Here is a 15,250-nt window from a genome sequence, read left to right on the forward strand (position 1 = left end):
CCCACTCTGGCAAAATGTTTTCCCCAGAAATGGGTGGGTTCTTGAGTTGTAAATACAATCCTGTGTTTATTGTGTTAATGTCTCAGCGTGGCTTCATTTTCAGGGTGTTTTTTTAGTTTGTGTTTTTTGTCTTGGAGTCTAAGGCAGCACTGACCTGCCTGTGCTCTGTATCCAAACTGGCTCTTCAGGCAGGGAAGAGAAGTGGTTTTCCTGGCTGTGAGGCTTTGTGTGAGGTGCACAGGTCAGTGTGGGCTGGGGTGACACTGCTGCAGCACAGCCCTGACAGGGAGCACGTGTAGGTGCCCTCTGCTCTGACCAAGCTGGACCAATGTCCTGTCCTGTGCCAGTGGCAGGTGCTGCTCTTGTGAAGTAGGATATTTTATTAGATATTTTCTCAAATATCCACTCCTGACAGCAGAACAAAGACTTACCAAGAAGAAAATGCTCTTGGCATCTCTTTATTCAACCCTTATCCTCGGGTCGAGTTCATGTCCTTCTCTAGCAAGACCAAGCCCTGTGGAGGTTGAGCAAACCAAGGTCAGGTGTTCCCTCACCCTCCCAACTCCAGATGTGGAGATCACAGCTTTTCCACCCCAGAGCTGTGCTTGGGGTGTAAAGATCTGCTGCAGTCACACCAGCACAGGGGCCGAGCACAGGAGCTCTGGTTAACCACCAGCAGAGGAACCCAGTGTGATTCTCAATCTTCTGACAATTCCCCTCTGATTTTGGGGAGTGTTTGTAGGTGGCACTGAGCAGGAGCTGCCACTTGCCCTGCAGGGCTGTCCCTGGCCCTGAGCTCTGTTTAGGTGTCCAGCCTGGCTCTGTGCTCCGCAGGGCTCTGGGGCTGCGTGGTGTCGTTGGCCACCACCGTGGCTTCTCCAAAGGTGTCAATGCACTTCCCCACGGCGTCCAGGATGAGCTGGAGCCTCCTGTCCAGGGCCAGGAGGTGAGGCTCGGTGAGCACAGGGGCCAGGGGGTCCTGCAGGAGGGATTCCCTCATCACCTCGCTGAGCCGGTACTCGGGCTCCGCCAAGAGCTGCAGCCGCAGCAAGGTCGTTCTCTTTATTCTGGGAAAAAATAAAAAACAAATCAGCAACTTAATGCCTCCCAGCAAGAGCAGCTGGGCTCCTTGACAGCAGGAGGGCAGAGATGGGTGAAGAAATTTAAAGAAGTTTGGAAGAAAAGTTCTTTAATGTTAATTTTGGAGGGTAATGATTTTTTATTTTTTTCTGAAAAACCCCTAATTCTTCCTTTGTTTTTCCAGACTATTTGTACTGCAAGTTTTTGTCGGCAGAGAGACAGACATGACTGAAGTTCTCAGTAGTGAGTGAGTCAGAGATGACCCAGTTCCCCAGGTTCCTGCAGGGTGGTGCCATCTCCCCAAGGATGACATTCATGAGATGGGAGCAGAGGGGGAGGAAAATGAAAAGGCATGAATGAGAAAATATGTTCTGTCAAAACTGAGCAAAAAGAGGGGATATTTCCTGGAACTGATGTAACTGTGACTTTTCACCTTAAGGGGTACTGAGATTCAAAAATTATTTGCTTTGACAGAAAATGGGATGAAGAGCTGCAATCTTGGAATTCTTCTGGGCATGAAATAAAGTATTCTGAAATCATTTGTTTAATCCTCGTCAGAAACGTGTTGACTTCAGCACTTATAATACTGAAATGAAACAGTGGTTGTAGTTACTGCCCTTTAAATCTTGGAAACAACGTGGTCCATGTTTATGGAACCATTTGGAATTAGCAAAGATGGAATTTTCAGGTGGAAAAAAGCATAGTCAGATCTATTTTTGACAGCTCAAGAATTTGTATTTGTAGGCTGTTGTTTACCCAAGGCATCCATTGGGAATGTCAGTCTGGATCTCTGCAGCTCCAACAGGCCAAGTGCTGTTTGGGAAAGGGCTGTTCCAGGTGCTGGGGACAATCACTCAGGTTAGAAAACACCTTTAGGATCATGAATTAACTGCTGCCCCAGCACCATCAAACCATGTCCTCAAGTGCCACATCTGCACATTCTTTGAAGTGTTCCAGGGATGATGACTCCATGATTTCCCTGGGCAGCCTGTGTCAGTGTTTTCCAACCCTTTCCAGGAAACAGTTTTGCTAATACCCAGTCTAAATCAGGAGTGCACATGGAGTGAGGTGTGTGTGGGCAGTGTGCCTGTGGCACAAGGGAAGGAGGATGCTGCTGCCACAGGGGCAGGCATCACCTTCCTGCATTAATATTCCTAAAAAAAAAAAAAAATAATAAAATAAGCAATTGATGGAGTGTGAGGGCTGACAAGGAGGCTCTAAACCCCAGCTGTGAGCTGCTGCTGCTGCTGCCAGGGAAAGCTGTGCCCAGAGCAGATGTGAACGAGCATCTGTGCGCTGTCCTTCGAGGCAGGGCTGGCCCAGGAGCTGCTGTGGGTAAACACCAGCTGTGTTTGCTCTGGTCCCAACAGTGCTTGGAGGTGGAGAGTGGGCTGGTGTGACCCGTGGGGAGCAGCTGATTGAGTGCTGGAACAGTTCCACAACAAACAGGCAGAGCACAGAGAGGCTGGGATGGAAACGCTGCCACCAGCCCTGCTCCGGTCCCATGGGGGGCTGTGACCCCAGGACTGTGCTGAACTGCTGAACATTTCACCCTGAGCCTCCCAGGACTTCAGCAGGCTGACTGGAGCTGCTTTCAGGCCTGGCTGTGCCTCCAGGAGGGTTTTGGTGTTTTCAGGACCATCTCATGGCACGGCTGTATTTGTGCCACTCGCTGTTTGGGAGAGGACAACTGCAGGCTTCAGTGTGTGGGTCAGGGGCTGGGCTGTGAAAGGCAGCTAAAACCAGACTCAAGGCTGCTGGAAGCCAGACTTGGAGCAGAGCTCAGCTGGGAAGGAGGTGGATGTGTTGAACAGGGAAGGAAGCAGCCTGCTCTCAGCATCCCTGTGGCTGCAGGAGCTTTCCTGCTCACATGGCTCAGCTTGGAGCAAGGAGGTGACTTGGTGGACTGAGCCCAGGTTGTTGGCCAGGGTAGGCTGAAATTCGTGACCTCTGTGTGCTCACTCAAGTAAAACCTCTTCCCTTCCTTCCAAGTGGTTTTAGATGCTCTCCCACTCTAAATGGATCAGCTCTTGTGGGAAATGAGGGTTTGTGTGTCTCCCTCAGGCAGCACAGGTTGTTTTTATGCTGTTTCTGGCCCTAGTTTGCTTATGACAAGGTGTTCAGGCCCTCTTCCCATTGCCTTTCACAAGAATTAAATTAAAAGGAGTTTCTGGGAGGGTGATCTGGAAGAATAGGAATGATGTGACCTGAGTTAATTTCAAACTGCACGAAATTTCAACAGAAGGATTCCCTGTGTGGCTGCAATTAGAAATGAAAATACTTGCTGAGTGCAAGTAACAGTTCTTGAAATTAAAGGTGGGTGTGGGGAGAGTGCAGTTACCACCCCAAGGGGGAGGAGGATCAAGTGGAGCAAGGAAAAAGGCTCCACTTCTCCTGAAGAGAAACCCTAGGAAAAAGCAGCTGCTTCTGCTTCTTAAATTTAACTTTCAGCTGCTGATTTATGCGGATTAATGAAGGGGGAACATAGGGTTACATTTATGAGCTTCTCCTCTGTGCCATGACAAGAGGAAACTTGATTAAATGCTTCAAAGTTCCACCAGGATTCTGGATGGAGATTTCTGTGCTTCCCTCATGTTGATGGGCTGGGAAAAGCTGTTAGGGCTTTCTGGAAGGGTTTGATCCATTGGACAGTGTCTGCTGGTCTATCAGGGAATGCTTTTCCTCTTATGATTCCCAGGCTGCAGCATCCAGCCCACCCCTTGGCTGGGATTAGCAGGGTGCTCCTTGAGCTGCAGGATGGAGACGTTCCTGGGAAGGAAGGTGAGCTGGAACTTACATGCAGCACTGGGAGAGTGGAGCCAGGATGGAGATTTCATCGTGGGAATGCCGCCCAAACCTGGGGGGTGAAGCAGATTTCAGAGCCTGCCCTCTCCTCCTGGCCCCCTCCCCACCTCCTCCCGGGGTCTCACCCTCTGGCATTGTCCAGGTGCAGGAGGAAGCCATCGTCCCCAAACTTGGTGAACATCTCGTAGTGATGCCGGTCCATGTTCCCTGGAAAAGGGCAGACAAGAGTTTCCCTTGCAGGGAATTTTCTAAATTATTCAAGCTTGCTTTCAGGTCTGCATGGAATGTTTGTTGCCATGCTGGAAGTGCCCAAGGTGCTGCTTTCCCCTTGCTGGGGTGAGCCTGGGGGCTCCCCTGTGTCCCCACACTGGAGGGGCTGTGCTGGCTGTGGGAGACAGCAGCTCTGAAATGTCTCGGGAAAAGGGAAAAAAAAGGGAAAAGGGAAAAGGACCCTTTCCCCTCCATCATTACCAATTAGGAAGTCGAATATGGCCATGTCCACGATGTTGAGCAGCCGGTTGCTGTTGCTGTAGGGGTAGATCTCCCTCACTGTGTTGCAGTAGTGTGGATTCACTTCCCACCTGTAGGAGATGGAGAAGGGGAGGCACCCTCAGCTGCTTCTGCCATATCCCAAAAGCTCCCCAAAACCCATCTTCCACGTGAACATGTACAGGAGGAGGAAATAAATCTCCTCTTGTGCATGCAGGAGACTGGAATTCAAATGCAGCCAATCAATGCTCAGGCTTTAAGGGTTATTACACTAATCATTCCACTAATTATGGACTCTCTGATTCCTCTGCCTGCCTTGTTCCTGCAGGTCTGTACCTTGCAGTGCAGACATGGGAAGCAGCTTCATTTCCCCACTTACTCCTCTTTTCCATCGAAGGAGTAGGAGCGGATCCACGGGTTGGGGATGGAGAGCCGTGGGGCCAGGTTGAGGGAGGGCAGGAAGGCAGAGAGGGAGCCCTCCAGGAGGTGAGGGTTCCCACACACGGCGTACTCTGTCTTGCACATGTACGGGCACTTGGCGAAGAAGCAGACGTTGCTGGCTGGGAGGAGAGCAGAACACAGGGAAAAAGGGGCTGTGATCTCCAGGAGGATGCAAGGTGGCCTGGGCTGAGCCCTTCCCCACCGTGGGACAGTGATTATTTCTTGTGGCAGGGAGAGTTAAGTGAGGGGAACAGATGGGAAGTCCCAGGGAGCTGCAGATGAATGCAGAGCAATTTAAATCCCCTTTTTGATGGCTGTTTCATGGAAACACTCTAGGGAATCCAAGGAAAAACAAGGTAAAACCCAAAACGCCCATGGCATGGATGTCAACCTGCCAAATCACAGGTCTGGGTCCTGTGCTAGAGGGAAGGTTAAGAAAAAAGGCCAAGTGAGTAGATCTGGTAGATGACTCCAGCTGGAGGCTGGGAGAGGGAGCCCCTGCTGTAACCACACCCTTGTGCACGTTCAACCCAAGAATTTCCTTTCTGCACCACAGCACGAGTCCTGCAGCCCCTTTTCCTTCAGCCCCTGCCCTTGCCCCCCCCCCCCCCCCCCCCCCATGGAACACCACAGGTTTGGGTTAGGTGTGAGGGAACCTTGAAGAGAACTGTGCCCATGATTTGCCTGATCCCCAGCCGAGCCCTCGCCCACCTGGCGACACGAAGAAGACACTCTGCAGGACCTCGTTCTTGGTGACCTCCAGGATCTCCTTGGTCACATTGATCAACCTCCCCACTGTGGGTGGCACCCTCCGGAAATCCAGGATCCTGCACAGAGGGGACAGGCCGTGGTGCCAAGGGATATTGCTGCCCACTGGGGTGGCAGGTGCTGCCCTTGCCCGTCCCATCAGTGAACCAGGAGCCTTTGGGTCACTGCACCCAGGCTCTTTCCAGCAAAAAGCCACTCTGGGCTAAAATGTGGCTCCGTTTGGGCTTTGTTTAAATAGCTGCTGCCTGGAACAATCTGGATGTTCTCCAGCATTCCTGTCTCTTTCCCTAACATTGCCTTGGTTTCTCCCATCCCCTTGCACACAAACAGGTTCTCCAAGGGCCAAGGCAGCCCTTCAGGCTCTTCTACAATGTTGGTTTGACACGGAGCAAAGATGTTGATCCTGGTACAAGGTGGCTGAGGAGGCACCCCCTCCTCTAGAGGCACTCATGCCCAACATTCCTCAAAAATACTCTTAAAAACCTCAGGGCCTGGGGCAGGAAAGCATTCTTGGCAGTCAATGGGAAGCTGCTGCTGATTGCTGAGTCAGTAACACGGGGTGAACTGGCTAATGCTCCTTGGGTAATGCCCTCTGCTCCTGGGAATTGGGCACAGAACAGGATTTAGCCTGTTACTTATTGAGCAATGTTTAGAGAGAAAAAAATACTTGCTTTTATCCAGCATCTTTCAGCTCTAAAAACCACAAAGCACTTCACAAAAGCAGTCTGGCCTCATTTTTGTGGCGGTGGAGCTGCAGGGGTGAGGTGGTGGTGGCTGAGTCAAGCAGTCACTGTGAAGATGTTGGGGCAGAACTGGGAAGGGAATTCAGCTCCCTTTGTTCCCTTTCTCAGAGTCTGAGCTACATGACTTAATTTAGTCCTGCTTATCCTATGGAAACTGGAGACCCTCACCCACCCTGACCATCAGGGATCACCTTCCCCTGGTGTTCAGTGTTCCTCCACCAAGGATAGAGAGGCCGCTGCCCTCATCTTCTGAGAACGGTATTTTTGATTTTATTAAACACACACCCTGCTGGGAAGAGGTGCCAGGTTAATTGCTCATTATCTGAGGGCTTAAAACTGCATTGCTGCAGTTTATCAACCCAAAGCACACCTTGATTGCTGATTGAGTGTGTGCCTCCCTCACCAGGAGGGCACCCAGGCTGTGCCCAGAGCTCAGCTCTGCACTTGGATGCAGGGGAGGGACGATGTGTGACAGCCAGGTGAGAATCTGACCTGTGCCAACCTGGATTTCACCTGTTCTCATGCAGTGCCCAAGGCAAAGCTGACTGTGGGGTGTAAGCTGAGATTCCTTCCCTGAATAACCCCTCAGCTCCTGGAGGATACTGCAGAGCAATCCCTTCTCTGAGCTCTGCAGAGCTCTGCTGCCTTTTCCCCAAGCTCTCGTGGGCAGAGGAGGAGGCAGGGCTGGGACAGGTCCTACCTGTCCAGGTGGAAGGCAGCGATCTCTGCGTTGTGCCGCTGGAAATCCACGAAGTAGAAAAAGTCCTCAGGAGTCTCCTCCTCACGTTTCTGCCTGGGAGAAGCAGGGGGTGAGCCTCACCAGGCTGCTGGGCAGCCTGGGCACTGGGGACAGTGCACCTGGGGACAGCAGCGGTGTGGCCACAGCGGGGACAAGGTCAGAGCCAAAGGGCTCAGTGCCGAGTTGGAGCCATCGCTGTGCCAAGGAGCAGCACCTGCACCCAGGTGGTGCCAGGTGGTTGAGGGAGGCAGAAGAGCTGCCTGGGGGCTTTAGATCTGCTTGAGCAAGAGCTTAGAACCCACTTAGGGCAAAGTCTCAGGTGGGTGTCTGTCACATCCCCCTGGAGGCAGAGGAGAGCTCAGGTCTGATGCTCTTCTATCCCTGAGGTGGGAGCTCCATTTAATTCGATTTTCTGGTTGTCACACAGTGCCCCAGTATGTGCAGAATGAGGATTTGGTGCTCAGCCTCCCAGGCAGCTGCAGGATATAGGAAAACCCTCCTGGCTCAGCATCCCTCATGGATGCTTTCCTTCCCCTCCAGGACCTGATGGACGCCTGGCAGAGGTGGACAGATGGCCATGGGAGAGGAGCTGGCTGCTTTCTGGGTGAGGATATTGTCTCAGTCCATGTGCTGCCAGCTGCTCAGCTCGCACATGGACAGTCAAGCAAGAGGAAATAGAGTGAAGAGTCCCAAGGGGCTGCAAATAAGTGCAGAAGCAATTTAAATTCCGTTTGATGGCTGTTTCTTGGGAACACTCTGGGAAATCCAAGGAAAAACAAGGTGAACCCCAAAGTCTGCTGGGGAAGAGGAGGCAATGAGCAGTCCCTCACGGCAAAGATCCCAGGAGAACAAGTGTCCCAAGGTCCTCCTCCACCTGGCACCCATGAACCAGGAAATTTCCAACATCAACAGCAGTGTGGGAATGCTGGTGTTTATCCACGTGTGCTCCTGGGGCGGTGTGAGCAGCCAAGAATAATGAAAAATAATGGAACCTTTTCAGCTGCCCAGGTAGCTGAGGGCAGGAGAGGGAAGGTGTGGCTGTGGCCAAGGAAGGGCACAGCCCTCCCTGCAGGGGCTCAGGGGGGGTTCTGCTGGCCTTACCTCATGGGCTTGAACATGGCTTTCCCAAAATCCTGGAACCTGAGGACCAGCTTCAGGTGCACACCGCTGGGCTTCACAACTTGGGGAGGAAAGGGGGTGTTAACTCTGGGAAATGGGATGTGTAACACCTGGGAAAGGGGGTGTTAACTCTGGGAAATGGGATGTGTAACACCTGGGAAAGGGGGTGTTAACTCTGGGAAATGGGATCATAACTGCCTGGAAACACCCCAGTTACACACCCCAGCACAACCTGGCTTTCCAACCCCATGAGTGCATCCCATCACTCCTTCCAGCTATGCCTCCTCTCTCTTTCCATTTATTTTCCTTCTCTCCCTTGTGCCATAGAGAAGATTTCCCTTCAGCCCCTCTCCCAAGAGCCCTCTTTTACATCCCTGTGGGGACTTTTTCCTCCCTCCCCAGTAGAAACCAGTGTTACTGGTGTCCTGATACCCACATTGAACAGGCTGCTCATGGAAGTGGTGGAATTATCACCCCTGGGTGTTAAAAAAAAAGTGTGGATGTGCCCCTTGGGTTGGACTCCCATAATTTTAGACTTTTCCAAATGAAATAATTTCATGCTCTATGACCCCAGCCTCTGCTGGGGTGGTGGGGGTTAAAGGGAGAGAGCAGAGCCTGGCTTGGCATTTCCCTGGCCGAGGTGAGGATGGAGGAGCTGGGGACTGGGGCCAGCCCAGGCGATGGCAGGTGGGGACCCCAAGTGCCACACTCACTCTGGCTGCAGTCACAGGCTCCCAGCAGCGCCTTCTCGTCCTGGCTGTAGTCTGCAAGGGCAGGAGGAGCAGTGAGACCCTGCCAGGCTCCATCTTTTGCTGCCGACCCCCCTCCCAGGCTGCAGGAAGGGAGGAGTGGAGCCTTGCAGCCCCACGCAGCTGCTCCCATCCCAGTATCCCATTATCCCAGTGTCCCATTATCCCAGTGTCCCATTATCCCAGTGTCCCAGTATCCCATTATCGCAGTATCCCATTGTCCCATTATCCCAGTATTCCAGTGTCCCAGTATCCCAGTGTCCCAGTATCCCATTATCCCATTGTCCCAGTATCCCATTGTCCCAGTGTCCCCGTATCCCATTGTCCCCGTATCCCATTGTCCCATTATCCCATTGTCCCAGTATCCCAGTGTCCCAGTATCCCATTGTCCCAGTATCCCAGTATCCCATTGTCCCAGTATCCCATTATCCCAGTGTCCCAGTATCCCATTGTCCCATTGTCCCAGTATCCCATTATCCCATTATCCCAGTGTCCCAGTATCCCATTATCCCATTGTCCCATTGTCCCAGTATCCCATTATCCCAGTGTCCCAGTATCCCAGTGTCCCAGTATCCCATTATCCCATTGTCCCAGTGTCCCAGTATCCCAGTATCCCATTATCCCATTGTCCCAGTGTCCCAGTATCCCATTATCCCATTGTCCCAGTGTCCCAGTATCCCATCCCCGCGGCAGGAGGATGCTCACCGGCGCTGATGGTGGGGAGTTCCCGCATGTCCCGGAGCAGGCGGGTGACGGCGGGGCTGGAGCGGGGGTAGAGCCCATCCCGGCTGATGCCCAGGTGGAATTGGAGCCAGCTGGCCTCGGGCCGCAGCGGCAGAGGTGCCGCAGGGGAGGTCAGGTTCAGCTCCTCCCGGTACAGCTTGTGTCTCCTGGAAGAGAGAGGTTCTGGGGATGAGGATGAGCCACGGTGTGGAAAAACTCCCTTCTCCAAGCCTGGAGTGTGCTGGGCAGTGCCAGGAGCAGAGCAAGGGGTGGATAAGGGGAAACTGAGGCAGGAGGAAATGACTGAGATGGTCAGAGTCCCTGACCGCACCTGAGAGAGTTTTTTGCCTGCAGCTGGAAGTCCCAGGAACTGGGGGGAGGGAAATCACTAAAAGCTACAAATTGCCTCTGTGATCAAATTCACAATGAGCAGGGATGCTATGAGGTCATCTGGCAGCATCCTGCCCATGATCTCTAAAAATCAAGATTCAACCCCATCCTTTTTTGGTAGGTGGAGCTGCAGGAGCCTCCCAAATTCAGTAATAACCCCAAACCATCCCCCCACTCAATCAGTATTTTCCTGCACCTCGAGACCCCCAAGGCTGGGACTGTGGAACTGAAAAGTCACTTATTCCAGCTAGCAGAGGACAGAGCTTTAGTTTCTCATTAACATTGTCCTGCCCATGTATGGAGCAGCCAGTCCTGATAAAGGGAAAATAAAGTTCAGTTTACACTGAAAGTGCCAGGATCCATCCACGAAAGCAAACAGGAGCTGGGGGCTGATAAGAAGTAGGGCATTAACTGAGGCTGGGATGGAGTGGCTGGAGAGGGGGAAGTGCCACATGCCCAACCAGACCCCATCCAGAGCCTGAACAAGTGAGTGCTCACCATGCACCGAGGCACTTATCAGCCAGTAGTGGCACTGGGGGCTGGAAAGGGCTCCTGGGTGGTGGTGGTGATGCTTTTCCATTTCCCTGCTCAGCCCAGCAGCTGAGCTTTGGGTGGGATTTTTCCATCACCCTTCTCCATCCAAGCAGGCTCATGAGCAGTGTGGTGAATCTGGCTGTGAGCAGGGCATGAACCCTCCCAGAGGTGTTCCAGTGGTATCCTGGGAGACATGTAGGAACTGGAGAGACAGGTTGGATGTGCAGCTCACGGGAGCCTGTTCCCTCTCCCAGTTTGTTTGTCTTTCCACTGGACTGGGTCAGCCACAGCGTGAAGTCCACGTGTGCATGGTCAGAGGAGCAATTCCCTCCCAGACCTGCTCTTTGCTCAGGCTGCCTGTAAAGGAGGCAGAAAATTCCCTGTGCACAAGGATGTGGGCCTGGAATGCTGTCAGCTCCAGCAGAAGTGCCTTGACCCCCAGCCTGCTGCCCTGCACCAGGTTTCCCATGGATAAGTGAGGCACAACCTGAACCCTGCCACAGCCAGGGACAAAAACCCCAGCTCAATGGACAGGAATGACTCAGGATTTTTCCCTAGGGAAGCTGCCCAAATATTTTACCATATTTGCTCTCCTGCCTGCCATACACACAGGCTGCTCCTCCGGGGTGGCAGCAAGCAAGGGATTACTGAGAGGGAAAAAACTGCAGTGGTTATGCAAGGGGAGGCAGATCCCAGCCCTGCATCCACATGGTCCCTGCCCAGGCTGAGCCAGTCCCTTCCCAACCTTTGAACCCAAAATACAGCTCTCTCTGCCTCCCTGCTTCCTTCAGGATTCCTGAAATATTTCCCTGGAAAAAAACAGATCTCTGCAAAAGGCATAATGATATAAAAACAGGGTTCATTTCTACCCTGCTATAAATAGCTCTGGGGTTGCCCTGGCTTTCAACTCTCTGCTGGGCTGGGAGGGAGGCACAGCATGGGGCGACACTGCTCAGGCCACCAGTATCCTGAGTTTGGGGTTTTGAAGCTGCTCCTTCAAGGATAATAATAAACTCTGGAGTTTTTAAAGTATTTTTTTCCTTTTCGTTTTGAAGAGGTGTGGATGTTTTGAATTTTTTTTCTGTTTCCTTCTTGCATCCCCATCAGTCTCTCCAGCTGGTTCTGCATCCTGTAATCAAACTGCTGGTCCTGACTGAAGTGCTGGGAGCAGACAGGGATGGGCAGCAGGCAGTTTGCAGGAGGAGGACACGCTCTGGCTTGGGTATCCCAACAGGACGTGTCCTGGGGCCGCTCCAGCTGGCAGAGTTCCTGTCCAGCTGATGTCCATCTGGCCACAGAAAGGAAGGCAGACACGCTGTGCTGGAGGAACGGGGTTAAACTGCAGCTTGTTCCACTCAAGAAGAGCGTCCTGCTGCTCCCAAAGCTGCTCTGCCTACAGTCACATCCACGATCGATGGAGAAATGTGCTGTCACCCTGTCGTGCTGAGGAGAGGATGTCCATGGACACCCAGCCCTGAGCCTCTGCTGCCTGGCTCTGGATGTGGAGCTGCTGTGGACTTTTTGCTCTTCAGTCTTTGACAGCAGCAGCAGCTTTGTTGAGAGAGAAAGCAGTGAGAAAAGAGCAGAGAGAAAGCCATGGACTGCTGAGTCCCACGAGGACCCTGCCCTGGCCACATCAGAGAGGACACGGGCTATGCAGTGCTCCTGGGGAGGCAGAAATTCCTCCGTGCCCCAGGCAAATCAACGATCTTATAAAATCCACCAGCTCTGGCAAGTGCCACCTGATTATACATTCAATTTGCAGCTCTGATGGTTGTTGGCAGGTTTTTGCAGGAGAGGTTGTGTCACCTCAGCCTGTGCTCTCTGGAGGTTTCACCCACTTATGAGCATCATATATTTTATTTCAGAGTGACTGAGGAATAATCAATACTCTGCCTTCCTTTCCTTCCTGGAGGTGCAAAGCGAAGTCAGTCAAGGACAAATGGCATCACTGTGTTCCTCCCAGTCACACCACAGCCAAACCTTGGGGCAGAAGGCAAAGTGCTTCATCACAAATTCCAATTTTTAACAGCATGGTGAATAAAAGTGGGGAGTGCAGACTTCTCACTGTCCTGCAAGTGAGGCTGCAGCAAGTGCTCAGGGCTTCTGATGGTGCCATCAAGCTGTGAGCTGCTTTGGTTTAAATCCCCTGTTCCCACAGGGACTTTTTTTGGGAAACATCCACCTTGGTACCCAAATCCTGATGTCTTCAGAAGGTGCTGCTCAGCTCTGAGAAAATGCACCCAAGGCAGGTCTATGGCACAGCCAGGGATACTCAAACCCACCATCCATGGATTTCAAGTGCTGTGACAAAGGATTCAACATCCAGACTGACTGGAGCAAGGGAACAGCCTTGCAGGGATGACCCTGGCTGGGCACAAAGGTGGTTCCAGACCCTGGTGCTGCTCCATGAAGGTCATTCTCTGTTCGCTCCCCATCATTTCCTCCAGCAAATCTTGCATGGAACCAGCACTGGGTGAGTCCCACAGAAACAGGAGGAATGGGCTTGGAAGTGGAGAGAGCAGGAACTTGGGAATCCTGCCTGTGCAGCTCAGCAAACACCACACAGGTGACAGGAGGAGTGGGGGCTGTCCAGTGCTGGAAACCAAACCTTGGCAGTGGGGAAGGGCCAGCACAGGGATCCCTGGGGTGGTCCCAGGACATGCTGTCACCCCCTTGCAGGTGTCCTATCCCACAGAGGGGACAATGAGGTGATGCCATGAGCTTAGCAGGCCGGGAGCTCTGTGCTCTGCGGTATCCGAGTTTGTGCAGGAATGGAAAAGTTCCTGGGGTGCAGGATGCAGCTGTGGGGTGCTGTATAATTCCAGCTCGGCCCCAGCCCTCGTGGAAGGGGGGGTTCGATCAGGGATTCAAGGTACAGATAATCGGTGCTTGCAGCTGGTGCAGAGGGTCCCTGTCCCCCCCAGGGCAGTGACCACAGGGCAGTGACAGTCCCACACCAGGAGCAGGGGACGAGGGAGTTTTCTTTTGCTGGGGCTGGGAGAGGGAGCAGGAAGAGGGTTCTGAGCTGGGGGCCCCTTTCTCTGGGGGTCTGTCAGTGGAGCAGGGTGGGGGACACCCCAGGAAGGAGCACCCCAGCAGAGCCCCCCAGCCCAGCCTGGCCTGCCCATGTGGGGCTGGGGGAGTGAGTGAGGGCACAGAGCCACAATGGGGTGAAAAGCTGGACTGGGGATGCCAGGGGACACCCCAGGGGGTGTTTAAGCAGGGCAGGGGTGCCCAGGAGAGCTGCCCACACAGGGAATACCTGTGGGGTACCTGAGAGAGGGTGCCCAGAGACAGGGTGCCCAGGAGATGCCCATGCAGGACGTGCACTCACAGAGGGTGCCTGGGAATGGGGTGATCTCCAATACATGAGGGGTCCAAAAAATGGGTGCCCAGGTGATGCCAGGGAAGGGGGTGACCATGCAGGGCGTGCCAGAAAAATGTGTCCCCATGCAAGGGGCACCCAGGAAAGAGGTGTCCAGGAGATATCCAGGAAAGGGGTGCCCATTCAGGGGGTGCTCCGAAGACACCCGGGAAGGGGGTGGCCAGGAGATGCCGGTGCAGTGGGTGCTCAAGAAATGGGTGCCCAGGAGATGCCCAGGAAGCCAGGGATCATGCAAAGGGTGCCCGGTAGGAGGGTGCCCAGAAACTGCCCGCACAGGGATTGTCCGGGAAGGGAGTACCCAGGACGTGCCCAGGAAAAGGGTATCCAGGAAATACCCGGGAATGGGGTGCCGGGGAAGGAGGTGCCCAGGAGATAACCGGGAATGGGGTGCCGGGAAAGGAGGTGCCCAGGAGATAACCAGGAGTGGGGTGCCGGGGAAGGAGGTGCCCAGGAGATAACCGGGAATGGGGTGCCGGGAAAGGAGGTGCCTAGGAGATACCCTTGAAGGGGGTGCCAGCAGACACTGGTGCACGGGTTACTCAGGAAAGAGACGCCCAGGAAATACCCAGGATAGGGGTGCCGGGGATGGAAGTGCGCCGGAGACGCCCGGAAAGGGCTGTCCAGGCGATGCGCGGTGCGGGGGTACCCAAGATCTGCCCTCTCGGGGGATGCGCGGTGCGGAGCGCGGGGCTGCGGGACGCACCTGTTCCAGCGAGCCGCCTTCCGCCGGTAGTAGCGCAGGGCTTCGCGGGCGCCCAGCAGCGGCTCGGCGGGGCCCGGCGGGGCGGTGCGGTACAGCGGGTGGGCGAAGAGGCGGCGCAGAGCGGGGGCGGCGCGGGGGGTGCGGGAGGGCGGCGGGCGCGGAGCAGCGAGGGGCGCGGGGCATGGGCAGCCCGGGGAGATCCTGCCCAGCTCCCGCCGCGCCCGCGGCCAGAGGTGGAAGTAGAGGTCGGCGGCCAGCAGCGCCCCGAGCAGCAGCAGAACGACCGGGCGGTCCCGCCGCGGGCCCGGCATGGCCGGTGCGGGGTGCGGGGTGCGGGGTGCGGGTGGGGACGGGGACGGGGACAGCGCCGGGCGCGCCGCCGGCGGCTCCCGGGGCAGAGCGCACGGGGGAGCTCGAGCGGCGGAGCCGGGGGGTGCGGGCACCTCGGGGCGGGGACCGGGCAGGGCGCTCGGGGCCCGGGGAGGGGGAGCGGGGCTGGGGGGACGGCAGAGTGCGTGGCAGCCTGTCCCGGACAGCGTCCCGGTGCCGGTGCCGGTGCCGGGCTCTGCCGCCCGCCCC

General features: G+C 54.7%; 1 protein-coding gene across 1 annotated transcript; it reads right to left on the reverse strand.

Moving 5' to 3' along the window:
* Positions 1–701: 701 nt before the first annotated feature.
* Positions 702–14,982, reverse strand: FAM20A (FAM20A golgi associated secretory pathway pseudokinase). The gene is made up of 11 exons (XM_062506253.1): positions 14,672–14,982; positions 9,639–9,823; positions 8,898–8,948; positions 8,167–8,245; positions 7,027–7,119; positions 5,527–5,642; positions 4,754–4,934; positions 4,357–4,466; positions 4,011–4,092; positions 3,878–3,937; positions 702–1,067 (listed from the first exon to the last, which is right to left on the reverse strand). The coding sequence occupies exons 1-11, from the start codon at positions 14,980–14,982 to the stop codon at positions 803–805; spliced, it is 1,533 nt and encodes a 510-aa protein (XP_062362237.1). The 3' UTR covers positions 702–802.
* Positions 14,983–15,250: the final 268 nt, after the last annotated feature.

Source organism: Cinclus cinclus, chromosome 20 (assembly GCF_963662255.1).
Source record: "Cinclus cinclus chromosome 20, bCinCin1.1, whole genome shotgun sequence".
Taxonomy (NCBI): domain Eukaryota; kingdom Metazoa; phylum Chordata; class Aves; order Passeriformes; family Cinclidae; genus Cinclus; species Cinclus cinclus.